Genomic DNA, 23,776 nt, shown 5'->3' with positions numbered 1-23,776 from the left:
TCTGGCCGCAGGAATTGGATTCAAATACGTGGCTCTGGGAGACCTCATCATCCTCATCACTTTTGGCCCGCTGGCTGTGATGTTCGCCTACGCCATCCAGGTGGGGTCCCTGGCTATCTTCCCACTGGTCTATGCCATCCCCCTCGCCCTTAGCACCGAGGCCATTCTCCATTCCAACAACACCAGGGACATGGAGTCCGACCGGGAGGCTGGCATCGTCACGCTGGCCATCCTCATCGGCCCCACGTTCTCCTACATTCTCTACAACACGCTGCTCTTCCTGCCCTACCTGGTCTTCAGCATCCTGGCCACACACTGCACCATCAGCCTGGCACTCCCCCTGCTTACCATTCCCATGGCCTTCTCCCTTGAGAGACAGTTCCGAAGCCAGGCCTTCAACAAACTGCCCCAGAGGACTGCCAAGCTCAACCTCCTGCTGGGACTTTTCTATGTCTTTGGCATCATTCTGGCACCAGCAGGCAGTCTGCCCAAAATTTAAGGGGACAAGTAGCTCCCCCCACGACATGTCTCTCTTTCTTAGAATATATTGAAGTCAGAGTCTCTGAGGAAGGAATGTGATTTGGCAGTCAGGTTACTAAGCATGGGTGGGAACTCCTGCCTTTTAAAAATTGTTTTTGTGTTCTTAAAGATAATATGTTGTTTTTCTGTTTTTTGTTTTTTCCATTTTATGGGGAATTTAAAAACCATTCTTGTATCAGAAGGTGAATTAGGCGCATGGTCCTTGTTTTATTAATAATTTCCACTAGAGGGTGTTCTCAGGTCACTTTGCAGTGAAGTGGACTTAGTTCCTCCTTGTTCTGTACAAAATGTCCCCAGACTTTGTAAAGGAGCTGCCCAGTTTGGCCTCCTCTCCCGAAAAGACCCTAATAACTAGGCAGAGTGTCGTCCTGCTTTCTTGGTCTCCTAGGATGTGCTATGACTGGTGCCAGGCCTCACTAACACAGGGGCTACCTGTCTCTTATTCTCAGCACCTGTGTCCTGAGATATGCTGCCTGAGACAGAGAGAGTCCCTCCTTAACAGCCTGTGTGGCTGTCAGCTTTTCGCCTAAATTGTGATTCAGATGCTTTTGTTCCTCTCTCCTTTCACTTATTGCCACAGTTGAGGAAAAGTGTCAGATTACCCTGCAGCAAGACAAGCCAGGGACTGGGAGGGAAAAAAAAACCACTCTGGAGGCAACTGAGAAAATCACTGCTTTTGGATAGGAATCAGTAGGGTGGCTGTTTTCCCTTTGTTGAATCTACTAGAGTGACAAGAAGGACTCCCAGCCCTTTCAGTAACTATCAGGAGCCCTGAAACGGTAGAGGCACTACCATCCTTGTGGGATACTCAAGGATTTCCCTCCCGATTGCATCTTCTGATGCTCCCCACACCCACCCTCCACCTCTCCACCTCTATGGTGTTTCCATTTGTGTGTTTCCCGTCTGTGGAGCCAGACTGTTTGAGCAGTAGCTTCGCAGCGAGTCAGGGACAGCTGCCACTTTCCACAGAGCCACAGGATGGGCAGAGCAGGGACCCAGTGAATGAAGAGCCAGTGGACAAACAGTCTTGAGCTCTGTTCAGCCAGAGTGATGGCCCCTGCCAGTGAAGGGGCTGTGTCTTCATCCTTGAAGACATGTGCAATATTGACCCTGCCTCTCCCCGGGGCTTTGTGGAAAGATAGTTGAGGGCTTCAGTGAGATCACACTCAGAGTGGGGCAATTCCAGCATTTATCCTGGCTGCATTTCATTGCATTGTCTGTGAAGTGTAATTTCTGCGCCAGAATTGCTCAGTTGCGTTTGATCCAGGACTATAGATTGGAAATGGTCATCATTGTTTTCTGTTGTGATTATAGCCATTCTAGTAGGTATTTAAGGTCATGGCCTGCAGAAAATGATGTAAGAACTAGTTCTTAATCTTTCAGATCAAGCTAATTATGACATGGAACCTTGAGTTCGAATTGATTGGTTTACTTGGAAAAAAACATGTTTGAAAATTGCAAAAGTTCCTCTAAAGTTAAATCAAAGGTGGTTTGTCTAGCAGAGAGCCAGAGTCTTCTAATGGTGGGCAGAGCCCAGAGACAAGAGGAAGAAAGATGACCTTCTCCCCAGTCCTTCCCAGCACCATTTTTGTTTCATACCAGGCTTGTGGCATTTTGGTTCCCACAGGGGTTTTGCCTTCTGACCTCTCCTTGGAGTAGGCCATTATCATGCAGGGCTCACCCTGAGGCTGGAGGACCAAGGGCTTCCTGCGTCCACGGACCACATATGCCTTGTGGTCACTCCCATCGGGGCTGTCAGTTCTGCAGTGTGCCCTGGTGCGGATTTTAATGCACATTTTTATATATAAATGTTCCCAAAGGCCAAATTTGTTGCCAGGTTTTATATGCAGGTCACCATAATTTGTATTATGTTCCCTGAGTCAATGAAGGTTTTCTTTAGACTTCTTAATTAAAAAGAGAAGAAAGAAAATGTTCGCCAGTGGTCTGGCTTCTGGTTTTTGCTTTCCTCATACTTACTGTCTGATTGTGAACTCTGATTTGTAAATCTCAGGGAGACCAAGGCAGTGACATTGGACATTCAGGCTGTGTGGAGGGGCACCTGGTCTTTGCTGATGAGTTTGGGTAGGGTTTGACCAGATTCGATGGGCCTTTAGAAAAGGCAGCGGGGACTGGGTGTGGTGGCTTACGCCTATAATCACAGTAATTTGTGAGGCCAAGGTGAGAGGATTGCTTGAGCCCAGGAGTTTGAGACCAGCCTAAGTAACGTAGTAAGACCCCATCTCTACAAAAAAATTTTTAAAAAGTTAGCTGGGCATGGTGGTGCATGCCTGTAGTCTCAGCTACTCAGGAGGCTGAGGTGGAAGGATCACTTGAGCCTAGCAGGTCGAGGCTGCAGTGAGCTATGATCACACCACTGCACATCTGCCTGGGTGACAGAGCGAGACCCTGTCTCAAAAAAAAAAAAAAAAGCATTGAGGGCTGCATGTAGCTACAGTGGATTTGCCAAGAGCCAGTCAGCAGTCAGGCCAGATTAACCTCGTTTCATTTTTCTTTTTCTTGATAGGGTCACTGTGCTGCTAGATGGAGAACATGAGGTAGATTGAGTACATGTGGGTTTCAGCTAGGCATTGGACAATGTATCCTATGAACAAGGCAGAGAGACGTGGGATGGATAACAGTGGAGTTAGATAAATTCCTGAGAGACTGAGCAGGCAGTGGGAGAGAGCTAACTGATCAGCACATCAGTGGCAGCTGGGAAGGAGCCCTTAGTAGCAGTTGGAGCCCTGCCCTCTGCCCTTTGCTCAGCTGGATTCAACACCTGTTATTAATGACTCGGATGAGGCAGCCAAAATGAAAGGTTTCATGAACCTTGGAGGAAGAGCTTACAAAATGACAATTAGGAGCCTCATAAATCAAAAGGCTGCTTTGATGGGTCAAAAGAAAAATGTAGTGTGAATAAATACAAAGCAATACACTGAGGTCCCAAAATCAACAGCATAAACATCAGAGAAGGGGAGAGCCATGGTGTGACAGCCATGGAGATATGGTGGTATGAGTTTTCTCAGTGACTCTGGAATCTGACATCACTTGTCTTTATTTATTTATTTATTTATTTTATTTTATTTTATTTTTTTGAGACCAAATCTCAGTGTCGCCCGGGCTAGAATGGAGTGGCGCTGTCTCGGCTCACTGCAACCTCTGCCTCCCGGATTCAAAGCCATTCTCCTGCCTCAGCCTCCCCAGTAGCTGGGATTACAGGCACGCACCACCACACCTAGCTAATTTTTGTATATGTATATTTTATATATATCTCACTCTGTTGCACGGGCTGGAGTGCAGTGGCGCAATCTCGGCTCACTGCAACCTCTGCCTCCTGGGTTCAAGCGATTCTCTTGCCTTAGCCTCCCGAGTAGCTGGGATTACAGGCACCCGCCACTATTCCCAGCTAATTTTTTGTATTTTTAGTAGAGACGGGGTTTCACCATGTTGGCCAGGCTGGTCTCGAACTCCTGACCTTGTGATTCACCCGCCTTGGCCTCCCAAAGTGCTGGGATTACAGGCATGAGCCACTGCACCCGGCATAATTTTTGTATTTTTAGTAGAGACAGGGTTTTACCATGTTGGCCAGGCTGGTCTCGAAATCCTGACCTCAGGCTATCTACTCATCCGGGCCTCCCAAAGTGCTGAGATTACAGGCGTGAGCCCCCCGTGCCTGGCTGCCTTTATTTCTTTGAGTCAGATTTATTCTGCTCCCCAGTCAGGTGGCTGAAAACTCAATGCCAGCCACCTCTTGAGCACCCTCCCATCTGTCTGGGATCACCCAGAACTCCTGGCCTCTGTGGGGCCAGAACCAAGGATTTTTGCTTACCATCTGTAAGGTCACCTCTCTGCTACTGGATGCTGGGGTTTGGCCCTGGAATCTGCCCTTGTCTGGACACTGCTCCTCTAGAAGGGTTCACAATGCCTCTTTCTGGTGACAAGTACCAGTGGGGCATAGATCCTGCTACTCCAGTCACATTTCTGCCCAGTCTTGGAGCACTACCATTCTACCTACGATAATGCCCCATCCACCTCCCCTACTCAAAGCATTTCCCTTCTTCTCTACCCTTTGCAGGACCTTTGCGCTGAATCCCACTCAGGGGACCTTTGGAAGCTTGGTGCTGGCTTCTTCTGGAGTCGGGTGGGAAAAGATATGAATATGTCCTATGTTGTCTTACTAACACTTCCGTTACTCCTGTATTAAAACCACCAGGCCAGGCGCGGTGGCTCACGCCTGTAATCCCAGCACTTTGGGAGACCGAGGCGGGTGGATCACTTGAGGTCAGGAGTTCAAGACCAGCCTGGCCAACATGGTGAAACCCTCTCTTTACAAAGAAATACAAAAATTAGCACCTGTAATCCCAGCTACTTGGGAGGCTGAGGTGGCAGAATCTCTTGAACCCAGGAAGCGGAGGTTGCAGTGAGCCAAGATCACGCCACTGCACTCCAGCCTGGACAACAGAGCGAGACTGTGTCTCCTAAATAAACAAATAAATAAAAAAACCAACACCTGAGCCTTTGACCTGGGCCAAAGCTTAGTCTGAGTCAGTAATGAGCTCCAACTTCCATGCAGGTTAATGTGATCTGAGCTAGAATTAACAGGAGAATTAGCGTCCAGAATAAGGAAGGCAGAAATTCTGCCCATCCCTGTCATTCTTCTTATGCTGGGCTGGGGCCACTCCTGGGCACTTTCTTTCCTTCTTTCTTTTCTCTAGATATTAATAGAATCAGTGTGGTGAGAGATCAAGAACATGCTGTGGATATAATATACTTGGATTTCAGCAAGGCATTTGACAACATGCTATGAAGTATGGAATGGGGCCAAGCACGGTGGCTCATGCCTGTTATCCCAGCACTTTGGGAGGTCAAGGTGGGTGGATCACTTGAGGTCGGGAGTTCTAGACCAGCCTGGCCAATATGGCAAAACCCTGTCTCTACAAAAATACAAAAATTAGCTGGGCGTGGTGGTGCACACCTGTAATCCCAGTGACTCGGGAGGCTGAGGCAGGAGAACCACCTGAACCCGGGAGGCAGAGGTTGCAGTCAGCTAAGATCGCGCCACTGCACTCCAGCCTGGGTGACAGAGCGAGACTTCATCTCAAAAAAAAAAAAAAAATATGGAATGGATGAAAAGACAATTACAGGAGCTTGCTTTCTATATGCATGTGTGTGCACGTGTGTGTGTTTGCATTGGTAACAGCTGTGGTAGAGATTTCCATTTCTCAGTATAAGAACCACACTTTGAAGATGTTATCAACAAAGTGGATCTTGTCCAGAATGCGGTTGGCAGATGGGTGGGGGCACATAAAGCCATGTCAGCCTGGAAAGGAGAGTCACAAGAAGGCTGTCTTCAGGAAGACGGGTTGGACTTTTTTTTTTTTTTTTTTAACCTTTTTTTGCGTGTGGCTTCAAAGGGTAAAACTAGGACTAATGGGTAGAAGTTATATGTCCCCAAGTTGAAGCTCTTAGCTCAGGAAGGTTTCTTTCATTCATTCATTTTTTTTTTTTTTTTTTGAGACGGAGTTTCGCTCTTGTCGCCCAGGCTGGAGTGCAATGGTGCGATCTCAGCTCGCTGCAACCTCTGCTTTCAGGGTTCAAGCGATTCTCCTGCCTCAGCCTCCTGAGTAGCTGGGATTAACAGGTGCGTGCCACCATGCCCAGCTAATTTTTGTGTTTTTAGTATAGATGGGGTTTCACCATGTTGGCCAGGCTGGTTTTGAACTACTGACCTCAGGTGATCCATCTGCCTCGGCCTCCCAAAGTACTGGGATTACAGGCTTGAGCCACCACACCTGGCCAGATCAGGAAGGTTTCTTAGCCGTTAGAGGAATCAGCGAGGGGGATGTTCAGAATGTCTCAGTTGGGGGTGAGTTCCTTGTGACTAGAGGCATTCAAGCGAAAAGATGATTCCTCGTCAGGAACATGGGTGTGAAGAGTCACATCAGAAAGGCGTTGGATGAGAAGACCTCTAAGGGTCTTGCAATCCTGTGATTCAGTTGTTCTGTTATTACGGGATAGTCTTTCAGACCTGCCCCAGGGGTTGGGAGGACAGAGTACAAGAGCCGTGTTGACATTTCTTCTTGATGTCAGACTGCTGACTGTCTACCCATCTTAACAGGAACAGCTGTGATTGATATTCTTTTTTTAAAAGATTTTATGTATATGTACACACACACACACACACACACACACACACACACTCACAGAGTTGATTTCACCTCGAAAGCCCTTGAAGTGAGAGGGATGACAGCTCCTCTCCTCTGAGCCCTGCGGACCACTCTGCTGCTAATGGACTGTCAGCCTCTTTCATTATGGGCTCCAGACTGTGCAGGCTGGTGTAAAAGGAGTGCCTCTGGCAAGAACCTGGCACTTGGGTTCTAGCCAGTTGACATTTGTGTTCTGCCCTTCTTCAAACTGGGACAGCCCTCCCACTGTGAGAGACTAAGCTAGGATGGCGAATGGTGGTACAAACCAAGTCGGGTTCCTGCCTGAGGAGGGGGCAAAGGCTGAGTCTGGGCTCATCAGGAGGCTTGCAAACGGCTTCCTGGGGTCAGGGAAAGGCTGTAATTGCAAGGCACAGACTCACTTCAGAAGATGCTGAAGCTCTGGGAGGAACAGTGAGGGCCTCGATCACATGCTCCCAACCAGGCTGAGTGGGGTAACACAAGTTGGTCTGGGCCCTTCTATGATGTTAAGGGATCCCGAGGGGCAGGGCTCTGTGTGGTGTGATTCAAGGGGTCCTCCAAAGTCCGCACTCCCACGGTCCTGCCATATCCTCGCCCCTGTCTCCCCTAGCTTGGCTTAGAATTGCCTCCCATTAGGATCACAAATGGGTTTAACAGGGAAGACAAAAGCATAGCGTGTGTTACTCACCTATTATTTTGCCAACATGTTTATTGTCAATTTCTCCCAGTAAGTGGTAGGACTAGAGTATAAGGACCATGGTTTCTTTTCCAGCCCATCTCAGCACTAGCACAGTGCATGGTGCAACAGAGCGGGCAGTCAGTAACTGGTTGTTGAATGACTGAGTTTACATGGGAGGGGCTGGACCCTCTAGGGCTGACTGACAGGTGTGAGAGTTTGGACCACTGCATCACATCAGCTGTCAGTAAGGACAGGTGAGTTCCACTTGGGGTTGGGAGTAGAGGAGAACCATGGCAGTAACTTAATTATTATTATTATTTTGAGATGGAGTTTCGCTCTTGTCACCCAGGCTGGAGTGCAATGGCGCAATCTCGGCTCACTGCAACCTCTGCCTCCTGAGTTCAAGTGATTCTCCTGCCTCAGCCTCCCAAGCAGCTGGGATTACAGGCACCTGCCACCATGCCCAGCTAATTTTTGTATTTGTAGTAGAAACGGGATTTCACCATGTTGGCCAGGCTGGTTTCGAACTGATCTCAGGTGATCCACCCGCCTCAGCCTCCCAAAGTGCTTGGATTACAGGCATGAGCCACTGTGCCTGGCCCCATGGCAGTAACTCTTAAGAGCTTTTAAGATCCAGCTCATATTCCTGGCACGTAGAAGTTTCTAAATAAATAAGTGTTGGATGACTGGCCGAGGGAATGGCAGTAATAAAGCTATCATTTGTTGAATGCTCACTATGGACCAGGCACTGTTCTGATGCTTAAATACATTCTTTTAGTGCTCATAACAACCCCACAAATTGGATATTAAGGTCTCTTTTTCATAAGAGAGGAAACTGAGGTTCAGGGAGATTATTAAACTTGTCTAGGGTCATCTGGCTAGTAAGCAATAGAACTATGATTCAAATCTTGCTCTAATTCAGTGCAAGTTCTTCTATTATTATTATTTTTAATTAAAAAATTAAGACAGGGTCTCATTATGTTGGCCAGGCTGGTCTCAAACTCCTGGCCTCAAGCAGTCCTACCTTGGCCTCCCAAAGTTCTGGGACTACAGGTGTGAGCTACCATACCCAGCCTTCAGTGCAAACTGCCCTTCATCTCTCTTCTTGCCCTACAGTTCCTTGCTTGTAAGGGACTCAATCCACTGGTCTGCCCTTAGCTGCTCCCAAGTGTGTGAGTGATGGGGCCAGCTATAGGCCTACAGAGGTGGCCCATGTGCCAGTGCCACGGCGGTGGTTCCCATCAGAGTGGGATGCCTGCTTCCTGGCTGGTGGCATTCCCACCAACACCCCCAGGGGCCAGCTCTGTGGGGATAGTAACTAAGCTTGTTGGTCTAACCTACTGTGGCTGGTTGGGCCAAAGTTACAAGTCAAAGTTTGCCCATCCCCAGATAATGGAGAGTGGCTCTTGCCTACCCACGATGATGGAGGCAAAGGTTCAGTCTCAGGTTAAATTTATGCTCCTGTCCCCTCATCTGTCTGTCCTCGTTTGTCTCATCTCTTCCAGTCCTCATCTAGCCACTGAAGCAGAGTGCCCACATCAGGGGCATGGGAGCAGCCAGTGCTCAAGCTCCCAGAAACTGCCTAGTGACCTGCCTTCTAGACCAGTCTCCTGAGAATGGGGCTGGCCACCTTCGAGGAGAGGGAAGTGAGCCCCTTCCCGCCTCGGGGTGGGCAGCACCTGGAGCTGATAGTTGTATGCATGTTCGGGACACAGGATACTCGACTCCTCAGGTTGTGTGCTGTGTGGAGGGAGAGGAGGTTGACACACGTGAACCATACAATAAACAACCACAGAACATCAGGGTAGAGATGGGGCTGCTGGGTATCAGGACGGCTTCCAGGAAGAGGTGACAATGAGCGGCAATCAAGGTTTCTCGGAAGAGGTGGCCACGAGAGGTGACTGTTCCATGGAAACCGAGGTGCTGATGGACAGCTCAATTCCCCCAGCTGGAGAAAGCCCCCCTGTTGCTGCCTGAGAGAGTAAGACTCAAAGTTTTCCTTAGTCAGCCTTTTTTGGCTGTGCAGTCAGACAACTGGAGCATTGAGGCAGGTGTGCCAAGGGCACTCTGACCACTGCCAAGGTCAAAGCCTTCTGCAGAATGAAAACTCCGACACTTCCTTGCTGAGAAACAAACGAGAGAATGGCGGGGTGTTTAATCTTCCACAGCTGCCAATACCTAATCAAGATGAATGGCCTGGAGAGACAAGGCCAGGGAAAGCATCCCGCGAAGCAGGAGCGCTGAGCCCAAGTCTCCTGCGAGTCAGGGGAGCCCCTCAGCCCTGGGCCACATTGAGGCCAAGGGAATACCAGGTGGGAGGCCCTCAGATTCAGGGGAAGTGCTGAGGGGGTCAGAGGTCACCATGGTCACCAACGAGGGCCTTCCAGCTGACACTTGCCTTGGCCAAAGACCTTTACTGAGAGCCTGCTGTGTCCCAGGAGGCAAGATAAATGAGGCACACCCCTGCTTTTTGAGGACACACAGTGAGCTAATAGCAAAAGCTACATACGTACATTATCCTGCCACCTCAAGCGTCAACATAGACACTTGCACCTAGAGATTCTTAAAGCCCCTCTGAAGGACAGGCCACTCACAGCCATGTGTAAGACATAGAGGCATAAAGGCTGTGGGGGAATGAGGACAGAAGAGATGAACTTCTCCATGCGCTATTGTTCCAGACCATGATCAATTCACTATCTATGACTAGCTCTCCTCTGGTGCCATCTGCAGGTGGCTGCAAGACCAGTCAATTTATTGAGCAAGTACTATGTTACAGGCACTTGCTTAGCTCTGGGAGGTATAATGGTAAACTGGGAGGTATAATGGTAAATGAGACCTGATCCCTATCCTCAGGAAACTTACACTCTCCAGAGGACAGACAGACAAACAGGCACACCTTATATCACTCCTGGAGCTTGACTGGTGAAGTGGAAAGAGTTTGGGCTTTCGAGTCTGGCAGCACTGGGTGGATAGAAGTCCAGGCTCAATCACTCACCCCTGGGATACCCTCAGACAAGCTACATAACCTCTTTGAGCTTCCGGTGCCTCCTCTGCAAGGGAGGATGATAGGATTTGCCTTGTAGGGTAATTTTGGGTTTAAATAAGGTAGTGCTCACAGAGTACTTAGCATGTGCCTGGTATGTAGTAGGCACTTCATAAAGTGAGTTCCCCCCGTCCCCACCTTTGTTTTGAGACAGGGTCTCACTCTGTAGCCCAGGGTGGAGTGCAGTAGCACAATCATGGCTTACTGCAGCCTCAATCTCCCTGGGCTCAGGTGATCCTCCCACCTCAGCCTCCAGAGTAGCTCGGACTACAAGCTTGCACCACCATGCCCAGCTAATTTTTGTATTTTTACAGAGACAAGATTTCACCATGTTGCCCAAGCTGGTCTCCAGCTCTTAGGCTAAAGCAATCCGCCCGCCTCAGCCTCCCAAAGTGCTGGGATTACAAGCCTGAGCCACTGCTTCCAGCCCCCTTTCCTTTCTTATGGATGACTATTTTAGAATGTTGTTTTTTGTGTAATCTCAGACTTTCCTACCAAAAGGCAGAAGGCCCATGGCTGAGGGTCCATGTTCTTCCCAATACTCAGCACAGTGCCTGGTACATTTATTCATTCATTCAACAAACATGTATTGAACACCTGATAAGTACCAGGAACTATATTAAAACTAAACATAGAAAATGAACAAAACCAGATCTCTATGCTCCCAGAGCTTATATGATAGTAAGGGAGATAGAAAAGAAACAACTATTCATTGTGAAACTCTCTGCTGTGGTTTGAATGTTGTGTCCCCCCAGATTCATGTTGAATCCTAATGTTGAATCCTATGTTGAATCCTATGTTGAAGCCTAATCCCCAACATGATTGTATTAGGAGGTGGCGACTTTGGGAGGTGATTAGGTCACGAGAGTAGAGTCCTCATGGGTAGAGTATTAGTGCCCTGATAAAAGAGACCCCAGGGAGCTGCCTTGCTCCTTCCTCCACGGGAGGACACAGCTGGAAGGCGCTATCTATGAACCAGAAAGTGGCCTTCACCAAACCAAATCTGCCTTGGTTTTGGACTTCTCAGCCCCCAGAACCGTGAGACATTTCTGTTGTATATAAGCCACCTAGTTTAATGGTATTTTGCTATAGTAGCCTGAATAGTAGCCTGAATGGCACTGTGTGTATCGGGGGTGTCCATTTGGTGATTCCAAGGGACTCTGCCCTGGCACCAGGATAAGTTCTATGCAGAAACCGAAGGATGACCCATTTGCAGCCCTTCTGTCAGGAGAGCCAAGCCTGGTTGTGCTGAGATGGGAATCCTGGTGGGGTGACTATGAAAAAGTTGGGGTCTTGGCCTTGGGGTCAAAGATTGTCAAGGTGACTTCTCATTCGAATGCTTCACAGCCCTGAAGGCGAATGTGCTGAAGAAGTCCTGGATGGAGAGATAGGTGGTCTCACATGTGGCTGTGAGTGGCCTGTCCTTCAGAGAGGCTTTAGGAATCTCTAGGTACAAGGGAAAGATAACATCTTGGGCTGCAGTCCAGGTTCATTCAACAAGGGAAGAAAACTGGAAAACATCTGATGTCTGTTTTACCAGAGTTGTTACTATTACTTTTATTATTATTGTTTTTTTTGAGACGAAGTTTTGCTCTTGTTGCCCAGGCTGAAGTGCAGTGGCAGGATCTCGGCTCACTGCCACCTCCATCTTCTGGGTTCAAGTGATTCTCCTGCCTCAGCCTCCCGAGTAGCTGGGATTACAGCATGCACCACCATGCCCAGCTAATTTTGTATTTTTAGTAGAGAAGGGTTTCACCATGTTGGTCAGGCTGGTCTCAAACTCCTGACCTCAAGTGATCCACCCACTTTGGCCTCCCAAAGTGTTGGGATTACAGGCATGAGCTATTTCTCCCTGCCAGAGTTGTTACTATGTTTTTAAAAATTGGGCCAGACACAGTGGCTCATGCCTGTAATCCCAGCACTTTGGGAGGCCGAGGCAGGTGAATCACCTGAGGTCAAGTGTTTGAGACCAGCCTGGCCAACATGGCGAAACCCCATCTCTACTAAAAATACAAAAATTAGCCGGGCATGGTGGCACATATTGTAATCTCAGCTACTCCGGAGGCTGAAGCAGGAGAATCACTTAAACCTGGGAGGTGGAGGTTGCAGTGAGCTGAGATTGTGCCATTGCAGTCCAGCCTGGGTGACAAGAGTGAGACCCTGTCTCCAAAAATAAATAAATAAATAAATAAATAAAACTTTCCCATGTGCATGTGTGCACATATGCATGTGCATGTGTGCAGTGGTGAAGTTATTATCCTGGGTATTCAGTAGGTGCCGAACATGAAGGGAACCCAATGCAATGAGCGACACCTGGTAAAGCCATCTCAATGTCTGGACAAGCAGTCTCCATGCAGCTCCAAGGAGGAAAAGGGGAAACCACAGAGGGTTGTGAGCAGAGGGTTGCTCAGAACCCCTCCTGACGGAGGCGAGGAGGAGGTGGAGCCATTTGTTATCCTGCGAGCTTGGCACGGAGGCTGGGTGGCTGTGCTGAGAAGAGCCATTCCATTTCTAAGAAGGAACAGGGAGGGGATGGTGAGGAGCGAAGATAACCAAGTCAGTCAAGCAGGGCAGAGCACGGTGTGATCCGTGCCCTAGGCCATCACAGTGGCTGCAGCCAATCTTACTGCATGAGAGGTGGGAGAAGATGGGCTTCCCCAGGAGATGCCCTGCCCTGGAAACCCCACTGCCTGCCCTGGGTCATCCTTGATACTCATTCCCTTGTCTCTCTCAGTGGTGGGAGTGACAGCAGCATGTCAAGGCCGCCTAACCACAGTCACAGTGAGAGCCACCAGACGCTGGATCCGGGCAGCAACTTGGGGTTCACTGAAGCCTTCTCCGTGCTTGTCTCACGCTGGCCTCCCTGTGGCCCTGAGAGGTGCATGCTCGGCTTGTTTGATGGGCTGAGTGGTTCAGTGACTTGCTTGGGATCACAGCCGCTGCACAGCAGCACCACACGTGGCCCGGACTAGTTCTCTTCCAACTCTAAAAGCAGCACTCATTTGGTTAACAGTCTTTTTCATTTTCAACACTTCTTTCTTTTGAAGGGAGGAGCAAAGCGTGATCGGTTGCCTTTTATAAATCTCGTTTTCAATTTCAATCTCTTTTAAAATGTTGAAAGAGTCACAGCTGCCTCTTTTGTTATTGTCTTCATCTCCCACCCTCTTTCCCGCCTCTCCTCCTCGACTTTCCTTCCCTTAACCCTTTCCATGGTTCCTCTGGGCCACCCAGGCGTGTGGCCGGCTTGTCATGCTTGTGGCCTTGGGTGTTGGAGAAGAGGGGGAAGAGGTAGGATTGAGGGGCTCCATCAGAGACGGGGCTCAGGGGTCTTCACAGTTTGATGGATTTTTTTTTTTTTTTTTTTTTGAGACAGAGTCTCTCTGTTGCCCAAGCTGGAGTGCAGTGGCACGATCTCGGCTCACTGCAACCTCTGCCTCCCAGGTTCAAGAGATTCTCCTGCCTGAGCCTCCCGAGTAGCTGGGACTACAGGTGCGCGCCAACACACCCAGCTAATTTTTATATTTTTAGTAGAGACAGGGTTTCATCATGTTGGCCAGGCTGGTCTCAAACTCCTGGCCTCAGGTGATCCACCCATCTTGGCCTCCCAAAGTACTGGGATTACAGGTGTGAGCCACCATGCCCAGCCTAATTTTTGTAGAGACAGAGTCTTGCCATGTTGCCCAGGCTGGAGTCAAATAGCAGGAAGGCTCTGCTCCAAACAATGCTTGGTTTTCCATTGAAGACATCTAATAACCTTTATGATTTTTTTTTTTTTTTTGAGACACAGTCTCCCTCTGTCACCCAGGCTGGAGTGCAGTGGTGTGATCTTGGCTCACTGCAACCTCAGCCTCCTGAGTAGCTGGGATTACAGGCACCCACCACCATGCCTGGCTAATTTTTTGTATTTTTAGTAAGACAGGGTTTCACCATGTTGGCCAGGCTGGTCTCGAACTCCTGACCTCAAGTGATCCACCAGCCTTGGCCTCTCAAAGTGCTGGGATTACAGGCATGAGCCACTGTGCCCAGCCAAAAAAAAATTTTTGTTTATTCAAAATTTCTGTCTTTTTTTTTGAGACATGGTCTCACTCTGTGGCCCAGGCTGGAGTGCAGTGGCAAGATCACCGCTCACTGAGGCCTCGACCTCCCAGGCTCAGGCAATCCTCCCACCTCAGCCTCCTGAGTAGCTGGTACTACAGGCACGCACCACCACACCTAGCTAATTTTTGTATTTTTAGTAGACACAGGGTTTTGCCATGTTGACCAGGCTGGTCTCGAACTCCTGACCTCAAGTGATCCACCTGCCTCGGCCTCCCAAAGTGCTGCAGTTACAGACGTGAGCCACCACACCCGGTGAATGGATGGTTGATTCTATTTGCTTTGTGCAGTCTGACTGATGTAAATCATCTCAGCCATGTCTGGGCGTTGGAGTCAGGTTTAGGCACAAGTGGCCTCCAAGTCACCTGCAGAAACACACATGGCTGTGGCTTACCCCCTTGCTCCCAGTCACTCTGCGTCTGAGCCGACTTAGGATCATATATGTGTGTTCTCACACTTGAGACTCTTTTTTTTATTTTTTATTTATTTTTTGAGACGGAGTCTCGCTCTGTCGCCCAGGCTGGAGTGCAGTGGCGCGATCTTGGCTCACTGCAAGCTCCACCTCCTGGGTTCATGCCATTCTCCTGCCACAGCCTCCCAAGTAGCTGGGACTACAGGCGCCCGCCACCATGCCTGGCTAATTTTTTTTGTATTTTTTTAGTAGAGACAGGGTTTCACCATGTTAGCCAGGATGGTCTCGATCTCCTGACCTCATGATCCGCCCGCCTGGGCCTCCCAAAGTGCTGGGATTACAGGCTTGAGCCACCGCGCCCGGCCACACTTGAGACTCTTAACAATTCCATGACTGAGGTATGATAGCTCCCATTTTATAGATGAGGAAACTGAGGCTCCTTCAGCAAGTTAAACACCTTGCTCTCAATGTCCCCAAACAGACCCAGCAGCTCAAGGTCTCAGAGCTGATGGCAGAGCTGGGATGAGAAGCCAAGTCCTTTGACTTCTAACCCAGTGCTTTTCCCGCCATGCTCTGTGTCCCATCCTTGGTCCTAACCTTGAGACGGCAGGACTAAGATTGGAGGACTTGTGGCTTCCAGGTTCCTCCTGAAAGCCACCAGAGATTAAAAAAAAAAAAAAAGTGAGAGGTTAGCCTGATCTAGCAAGAGCAGCGATGGCTCCCCGGGTGAGGATACATGCCAGCGAGTGAGGAGCTGCTGACTGGGGGGTGATCTCCCTGATAAATGATGGAGTGCCAGTTGCTTCTGCAGCTGCAGGGCTGCATCTGGGCCCCAGTGCTGACGCACGCTCCGCCTCCAGATCCGCATTGTCACCAGCTTGTTGGAGAAACAGATGTTATTGTCCTCTATTCCTGTCCCTTTGTCCCTAATAGGCACTTAAGCGCAGGAGGGGGAAAAAGAAACGGAGACGGAATCGTGTAACCATTTCAGGCTCTTTCCAGAAGCATGCACTTCTGTGGGACTTGGGGTCTGGGATAGAATGGGTGCAGGGAAGCACCCCCTGCCCCCTGCCCCCTGCCCCAGTGTTTCTGGGACAGCCCTGGGGAGAAGCTGCTTGTTGGTCCAAGGCAGTGGGTGCTGAGGACTAGTTCTTGGAGGAGACGCCTTCCTTCTCTCTTAGATCTGCACCTGGAGTGGGCCCTAAGCTGACATTTCAAAGAAGGAATGCTGGGGACCTCTGGTCTTCTGCCTGGACTCCCAGAGTTTGGAAGATTGGATGAGGTCAAGGGCTGATGAGATCAAGGTCTTTTGTTCCATTCTTGTTTGGGCTTCATCCATCAATCCATCCATCCATCCATCCATCCATCCATCCATCCATCCATCCATCCATCCATCCATCTGGTGATTTGCTAAACACATTCTTTTTTTTTTTGAGACAAGGTCTTGCTCCCAGACAGGGGTGGCAGTGGCATAGTCACAGCTCACTGCAGCCTCCAGGGCTCAAGCAATCCTCCTGCCTCAGCCTCCCGAGTAGCTGGGACCACAGGTACATGCCACCATGCCTGGCTAATTTTTTGATTTTTTGTAGGGACGGGGGTCTCACTATGTTGCCCAGGCGTAAGCGTATCCCTAAGGGCTTAACCCTACCCCTGACAGCAGCATACTGGTTTGCAGGTGAAAACTTTTCATGGAAAGTACAATACATTCTCTTCCATCAGGTCAGCCATGGCTATGATTTAATGGGAGCTCTGAGGCTCTCCTGCACCTAAATAGCTCTGCATCAACCTGCCTCTGTGCCTCAGATTCCACCATTAGTCCTCTGAATGAAGGCCTTATATTTCTCAAAGGTCCTTGCTAAAATACAAGCACATAACTGAGGAGATTCTCATCGAGGAAAAAAAATCTGCTTGTCACCATGGAGAACAGAGGATCAGGGCCTAAAATGAGTGCTACACAAGATGGGGACATTTTGATCGGGGAAAGATGAGAAGAGGGATGTCCATCCATTCTGTGGGCTGCTGTCCTCCTCAGGGAGGACCTGAGGAGCTGTATGAGAGAATTAAGAATTTAGGGGAAGTAGTCCTTTTTTTTTTTTTTTTTTTCAAGATGGAGTCTTGCTCTCTCGTCCGGGCTGGAGTGCAGCGGTGCGATCTCAGCTCACTGCAACCTCTGCCTCCCGGGTTCAAGCAATTCTCCTGCATCAGCCTCCCGAGTAGCTGGGATTACAGGCACGCGCCACCACGTTTGGCTAATTTTTGTATTTTTAGTAGAGACAGGATTTCGCCATGTTGGCGAGGCTGGTCTGGAACTCCTGACCTCAAGTGATCCGCCTGTCTTGGCCTCCTAAATTGCTGGGATTACAGGTATGAGCCAGCACACCTGGTCTAGGGGGAACAGTTCAGAGAGGGACCTGGCTGCATGCATCATTGGTTGCCCTATTCTGCTTTGAGACCGGCTATGTAAGTACAGACTCCTAAAGAGCTATCTCAGCCTTCCTGGTCCTCGCTGGAATCAGAGATGCTTTTTTTGTTTGTTTGTTTTGAGACAGGGTCTTGCACTGTTGCCCAGGCTGGAGTGCCATGGTGGTGCAATCATAGCTCTCTGCAGTCTCGAATTCTTGGGCTCATTGGATCCTCCTGCCCCAGTCTCCTGAGTACCTGGGACTAAAGGTGTGCATGCCTCGCCTAATTTTTAAAAAATGTTTTGTAGAGATGGGGGTTTTGTTATGTTGCCCAGGCTGATCTTCAACTCCTGGGCTTAAGTGCAAAGTGCTGGGATTATGGGCATGAGCCACTTCGTCCAGGTGGGATGCATTTTTATGTTCTATTGACCCTCAAAATGGGAAAGCTCAGAGATTGGGCCATCTCTGTCCCCATAGGTACCTCCCTCCACATTTCACTGGGATATGAGGGACAGAAATGGGGTGGAGGCGGAGGCCCTAGCACCCCATCCATCTCCCATGTTCCTGCTGCCTTACCATACCCTGCACCCTGCTCTGCAGCTTCTAGATGGTAAGAGTGGACAGAGCATTTGAGGGCTCAGTCCTGCCACCCAGGATGCTGGCGATGGCTAGTGGGGACTCAACAAAGGGCATTGGTAACCGTATCAGTCACGAATTGCTGTATGGCAAACCACCCCAAGACTTAGTGGCTTAGAACAAATTTCTGTTTGCTCATGGTCCCGTGGGTGGCCAATTTGGGCTGGGCTCTCCTGGACTTATTCGTGTGGCTGCAGTTGGCTGGTGGCTGGGATGGCAGGAGGGTCTAAAGCCAGCCTCACACATGTGTCTCTGTGCCTGTCTCCCCCAACAGCCGGGACTGGGGGGCTGATTGCAGGTGAGCTCAGGCCCCTAACCAGGGGCTTTTTCTTTTTTTCTTTTTTCTTTTTTTTTTTTTTTTTGAGACGGAGTCTCACTCTGTGGCCCAGGCCGCAGTGCAGTGGTGTGATCTTGGCTCATTGCAAACTCTGCCTCCCGGGTTCACACCATTCTCCTGCCTCAGCCTCCAGAGTAGCTGGGACTACAGGCACCCACCACCACGCCTGGCTAATTTTTTTGTATTTTTAGTAGAGACAGGGTTTCACTGTGCTAGCCAGGATGGTCTCGATCACCTGACCTCGTGATCCGCCCGCCTCGGCCTCCTAAAGTGCTGGGATTACAGGGCTGAGCCACTGTGCCCGGCACCAGGGGCTTTTCAAAAGCAGAGAGTGCCCCGGCCCACCTGTACAATTTTGATGAAAGAAGAGAAAATGTCATTGAGTGGGTGTGGGAAGGACCCTCACCTGCCATCCCCCTCACCTGATGAGTATTAGGGAGCTAATTACCTGGGAGATGCTACCAGGCAGAGATGCCCTTCATAACCTCTTACTGCTTAACATTCAGAACCTATTTCACCTTCCTGTTGCAGAACTTCTGAAAAAGTCACCTAATAAAGCACATTAGAATTAATCTTAAAAGGTTTCCATAAAGATGATGATGATGATTATCTAGGGATAATTCCAGGTGGGTGCACAGGCTTACTGAATGCTGGCACAGAGGGACGGAGGAGGGGTCGCCCCTCCAACCAATGCCCCCAGCCCGTGGGCCACACACATTTTCCTGCTCCAAGAGTGTCCCCTAAAGCTCCCCCCACCCCCTGTCCTCACTGCATCCCAGCTCTTCTGCGTTCGCGTCACAAAGTCTTGCTTCCCTCTGGTGGCCCTTTTCCCCTCCCCCAACTCTTCCACCCACCTGCCTACCCCTGCTCCTATGCTCGGATCTGGTGTGGCAATAGAGGTGTGCTCTGGACCAAAGGGCTTTGCTCTGAGGACACAACACAAGGACTTAGGATGGGGAGAAGCCGTAAGAAGTTGGAAGGCTATATCCTTGCCTCCAAGCAGGGACTCCTGATTCAATAGCTCGGAAGGCGGTGACTGCCTACCTCTGGGACTTGGGCCACAGGCTTTTAAAAGCCTTTTCCCCATGCTTACACAATCCTGCAGAACTAATCTATGGTGTCAGAAGGCAGGACAAAAGTTGCCCTTGTTGGGGTGGGGGTAGGGGGTCTGTTTAAACAGATGTATTCACTTTGTGAAAATTTATTGAATTATACACTTAATTGTGCACCCTTCTGAATGTATGTTATACCTCAAGGAAAAGTTTACTGCCAAAGCCCTTTATGAAGTAGAGTTGTGACTTCCCTAATATTGAAATTAAATTATCTCTGATAGGATGGGATGACACAGTAGAAAGCAGTGGATAATCCACAGTTGTTTTCTACTTGGACTCGGAACTAGAACATTCCGCACAATATACACGTTTGTGAAAGATTCCCTTTTTTTTTTTTTGAGATGGAGTCTTGCTCTGTCACCCAGGCTGGAGTGCTGGAGTGCCGTGGCGCGATCTCGGCTCACTGCAAGCTCCGCCTCCCGGGTTCACGCCATTCTCCTGCCTCAGCCTCTCCGAGTAGCTGGGATTACAGGCGCCCACCACCACGCCTGGCTAATTTTTATATTTTTAGTAGAGATGGGGTTTGACCGTGGTCTCGATCTCCTGACCTCGTGATCCGCCCACCTCGGCCTCCAAAAGTGCTGAGATTACAAGCGTGAGCCACCGCGCCCAGCCAAAAGATTTGCTTTTATAATTGTGCATGTTCTTGCTAATTTTAACATTGGCAAGAGCACGCAAGAGCATACACTTGCTAATTTCTAAACAGTAGTACTCAACTTCCAGGCGAGATGGTCCAGAAGCATTCAGGTGGCAGGAAGTCACATTGAGACACGATTAAGAATTTGGCACAGATTGCCGGCCAGATGGGGACACTCACACTTGTCATCCCAGCACTTTGGGAGGCCAAAGTGGGAAGATCACTTGAGGTCAGGAGTTCGAGACCAGCCTGGCCAACATGGTGAAACCCCACCTCTACTAGAAATACAAAAAGTTAGCTGAGCGTGGTGGTGCGTGCCTGTAGTCCCAGCTACTCGGGAGGCTGAGGCAGGAGAATCGCTTGAACACAGGAGGTGGAGGTTGCAGTGAGCCAAGATTGAGCCACTGCACTCCAGCCTGGGCTGGGTGACAGAGCGAGACTCTGTCTCAGAAAAAAAAAAAAAAAAAGAATTTGGCACAGATTCCCTCTTCCCTCTGCCTCCTGTCCCTTAGCTCAGCATTGGATGTGGTTGTTGTTCAGGTCTCAGGAATGCACATTTCTCTCCTGCTTGGATGGGTCCCAAGGTCTTGAAGAATAAGAACCATCATCTCTTGGTGTGAAGGGTTGAAAAGAAACTGCCCATTGGAGGAGGGCCCCAGAACCTGATCCCAGATTGGTCTCTGTTGTGTCCTGTTTGCAGTAAGTCCCCCATCCCTGTGGCACACCCCTCTGTCATGTGCCTTTGGCTCATTCTTCTCATCAGAAGGTGGGGTCTCTTTCCCCACCCCTTGAATCTGGATCAGTCTTTTGGCTTACTTTGACCAAAAGGATCTGGTGAAAAGTGATGCCAGGAGTCTAGTCCAGCTTCCTGAAGGATGAGATGCCACTCGAAGCAGAGAAGGGCCATCCCAGCTGAAGTCCCTAGACCATCCGGCCAATAACCAGCAGCAACCACCAGATGTGTGTGTGAGGCTGGCTTTAGACCCTCCAGGTATCCCAGCCACCAGCCAACTGCAGCCACCCAAGTGAGCCCAGGATCCCAGCCCAAATTGGCCACCCAGAGGACCGTGAGCAAATAGACACTATTGTTCTAAGCCACTAAGTCTTGGGGTGGTTTGTCGCACAGCAATTCATAACTGATACAGTTACCCACACCCTTTGCTGAGCCCCTGCTGGCCAGTGCCAGCATCCTAGGGGCAGGACTAAGCCTTCAATCTGGAAGCAACTTTCTTCCCAGGATTTGTTTCTTCACTCATCCCCACCAGTTTCCAGGGCTGACACGCCAGTGCCCATTGCTCTTTATTAGTTTAATATATATTGAAACCTCCAAATAGATGCTGGGGCCCAGGTGGAACAGATGAAATGTGACTAAGTTCTGGGAGATGATTGATAATGAGTAGGGACTGGAAAATCAATTGTGTTAATTCCTGGTCTGTCACTGGGACCAAGAATTAATGAGAAAATCTGTCTAACTTAATGGTATTTACACATTATACAGAGTGTGATAAAATTGTCTGCAGGTGCTGCCTGGCATTTCAATTATACAAGGCCTGTACCGCCCAAGGGGCAGGCAGGTCTCAGCTGTCCAGGACCTGGGCTGGACATATACAGACTCACTGGAGTCCCCCAACGACCACACCAACTTCTGAGCAGGTTGCAGGTCTCAGGTCCCAGGCCCCTGCATGGACTATGTTAGCATGGCTGGTCCTTGCTGAGTGTGGATCATCCAACTGGCAGCATCCCAGGGTTTTGCTAGAGGGCACATTTTGGGCCTGCTTTGAGGATAACCACTCCAGAAGCCATGTGGACAGTTGGACACAAGATCAAGCCAGGAAGGGCTTGATCTTATGTGTTGGCAGAGTCCATGGCTTGAGACACAGATAGTCCTCTTTACCCCCAACCCCTTCCCCAACAGATGGTCAGCACCAGCTCTGCCCGGTATCACACCCACCACTTGGAAGGCTGCCTTGAAAAGTGTCGTGGAAACTGATGAAAGAGCCTGCTTCAGGGGCTGAGTGCATATTTCCCTGAAACTCTGTAGACCAGGGCTCCTCCTGCTATGGTTTGGCTGGGTCCCCGCCCAACTCTCATCTTGAATTGTAGTTCCCATCAGCCCCACGGGAGGGACCTGGTGGGAGGTAATTGAATCGTGGGAACGGTTTCCCCCATGCTATTCTCGTGATTGTGATGTAAGTTCTCACGAGATCTGATGGTTTTATAAGGGGCTTCCCCCTTCGCTCGGCTCCCATTTTTCTCCTTGCCACCATGTGAAGAAAGATGTGTTTGCTTCTCCTTTCGTCATGATTGTACGTTTTCTAAGGCCTCCCCAGCCCTGCCGAACTATGAGTCAATTAAACACCTTTCCTTTATAATTTACTCAGTCTTGGGTATTTCTTCATAGCAGTGTGAGAAGGGACTAATACACCTGCCTAGGGCTGCCCATGGGAGGGGGCATGACAGCCAGCCTCCAAGATGGCCCAGCTCCTGACAATACTACTACTGCTAAGCCCCAGCTCCTGATACATCCTTCATGGTCTTCTCTCACACTGAATAGGGCTGGTCTGAGTATCTAATAAGATATCGCTTTGGCCTGGTTCTCTCTTGTGTCACCCAACTCTGGGGAGTGCCACCATGCGGGGAGGCCCATGTAGGGAGGACCCCAGGCCTCCTGCTAACAGCCAGCACCATGTGAGTGCCATCTTGGAGGCAGGTCCTCCAGCCCTAGTAAGACCCCTGATGACGGCGACGTCAGGAGAGACCCTGAGCTCAGCTGCTCCTGGACTCCTGACCCACAGAAACTGGAATAGGGATGGAGATGTTTATTGTTGTCTTAAGCTGCTAAGTTTGGGGGTAGCTCACTAATCCAGGTGGGGAGGGAGATGGGTGGGCAGGCCCAGGGTCCGTTCACCCTGCAGTGTGGCATTCATGGAACGCCTCCGTTGCTCTGCCCTCCACGTCCGCTCTGATTTTTATTCCAGTGAAATCCACTTCTGTGTTTTGCCACCTCCCAAGCCCACCCTGCCCTTCCCACCTCCCTGCCCTTCCCACCTCCCTGCCCCTTGCTGCTTTCTTTGCCAGGAATGCCCTTTCTGCTCCTCCTCCTTCTCTTCTTCATTCCTAAGATGAACTCCTACTCAGCCTTCAAGACCCAGCTCCAATGCGCCCTCGTCCATGAAGGCTTTTCCAGTCTCTCTCGGGCAGTTTTTGTCACCTTCTTTGGCACCCCCGTGATACTCTACTTTATTCCTCAATGGATAACTGAGGAGGGTGAGCGATCATGATTGGTCCTCTGAGCTCTGGCATTTAGAAATTGAATTTCATTAATCAACTCTGCCCTTCTCTGTTCATTGGCACCCAGAGGAGGCTCCAGGTAAGGGTGTTGCATGAATGAATGAATAAGTGTACAAGCAGAATGGCCGCCTTGGGGAGAAAGGGAGGAAACTTGTGAAGCCTGCATGGCGGGAGGGCAGAGCTTGGCCTGAGTGAGGGCCAGGCTGCTTCTTGGCCTGTGTCTGTGAGTTCCAGTGCTGCTCATTCTAACACCATCAAGGGCGCTCTTCTCTCCAAACGCTCCAGAGCTTCCCTGGCTCAGGGGACCAGGCATACCTGGGAAGCCCTTTGTGTCAGTGTGTCCCCATCATCCTCTGTTTTTTTATGTTGTCTTGTTTTGAGGCAGAGTCTTGCTCTGTTGCCCAGGC

At 49.8% G+C, this 23,776-nt stretch overlaps 1 protein-coding gene across 4 annotated transcripts in view; it reads left to right on the top strand.

Annotated features, from left to right (window-relative positions):
- UBIAD1 (UbiA prenyltransferase domain containing 1) overlaps nt 1-23,776 on the top strand; it is a 106,785-nt gene that overhangs the window by 12,598 nt on the left and 70,411 nt on the right. Inside the window, exon 2 of one of the 4 annotated variants that reach the window (XM_024234204.3) lies at nt 8,910-15,658. The exons of 2 other annotated variants lie outside the window; for them this stretch is intronic. In XM_024234204.3, coding sequence (XP_024089972.1) covers nt 8,910-8,920 — 11 coding nt within the window. In that variant the 3' untranslated portion in view covers nt 8,921-15,658. Of the gene's footprint in view, nt 1-11; nt 2,475-8,909; nt 15,659-23,776 lie in introns of those variants that run through there. One more of the 4 variants, XM_024234199.3, reaches the window with a different exon arrangement.

Source organism: Pongo abelii, chromosome 1, assembly GCF_028885655.2.
Source record: "Pongo abelii isolate AG06213 chromosome 1, NHGRI_mPonAbe1-v2.0_pri, whole genome shotgun sequence".
Classification (NCBI taxonomy): Eukaryota; Metazoa; Chordata; class Mammalia; order Primates; family Hominidae; genus Pongo; species Pongo abelii.
This window is presented reverse-complemented; position numbering and strand designations above follow the sequence as displayed.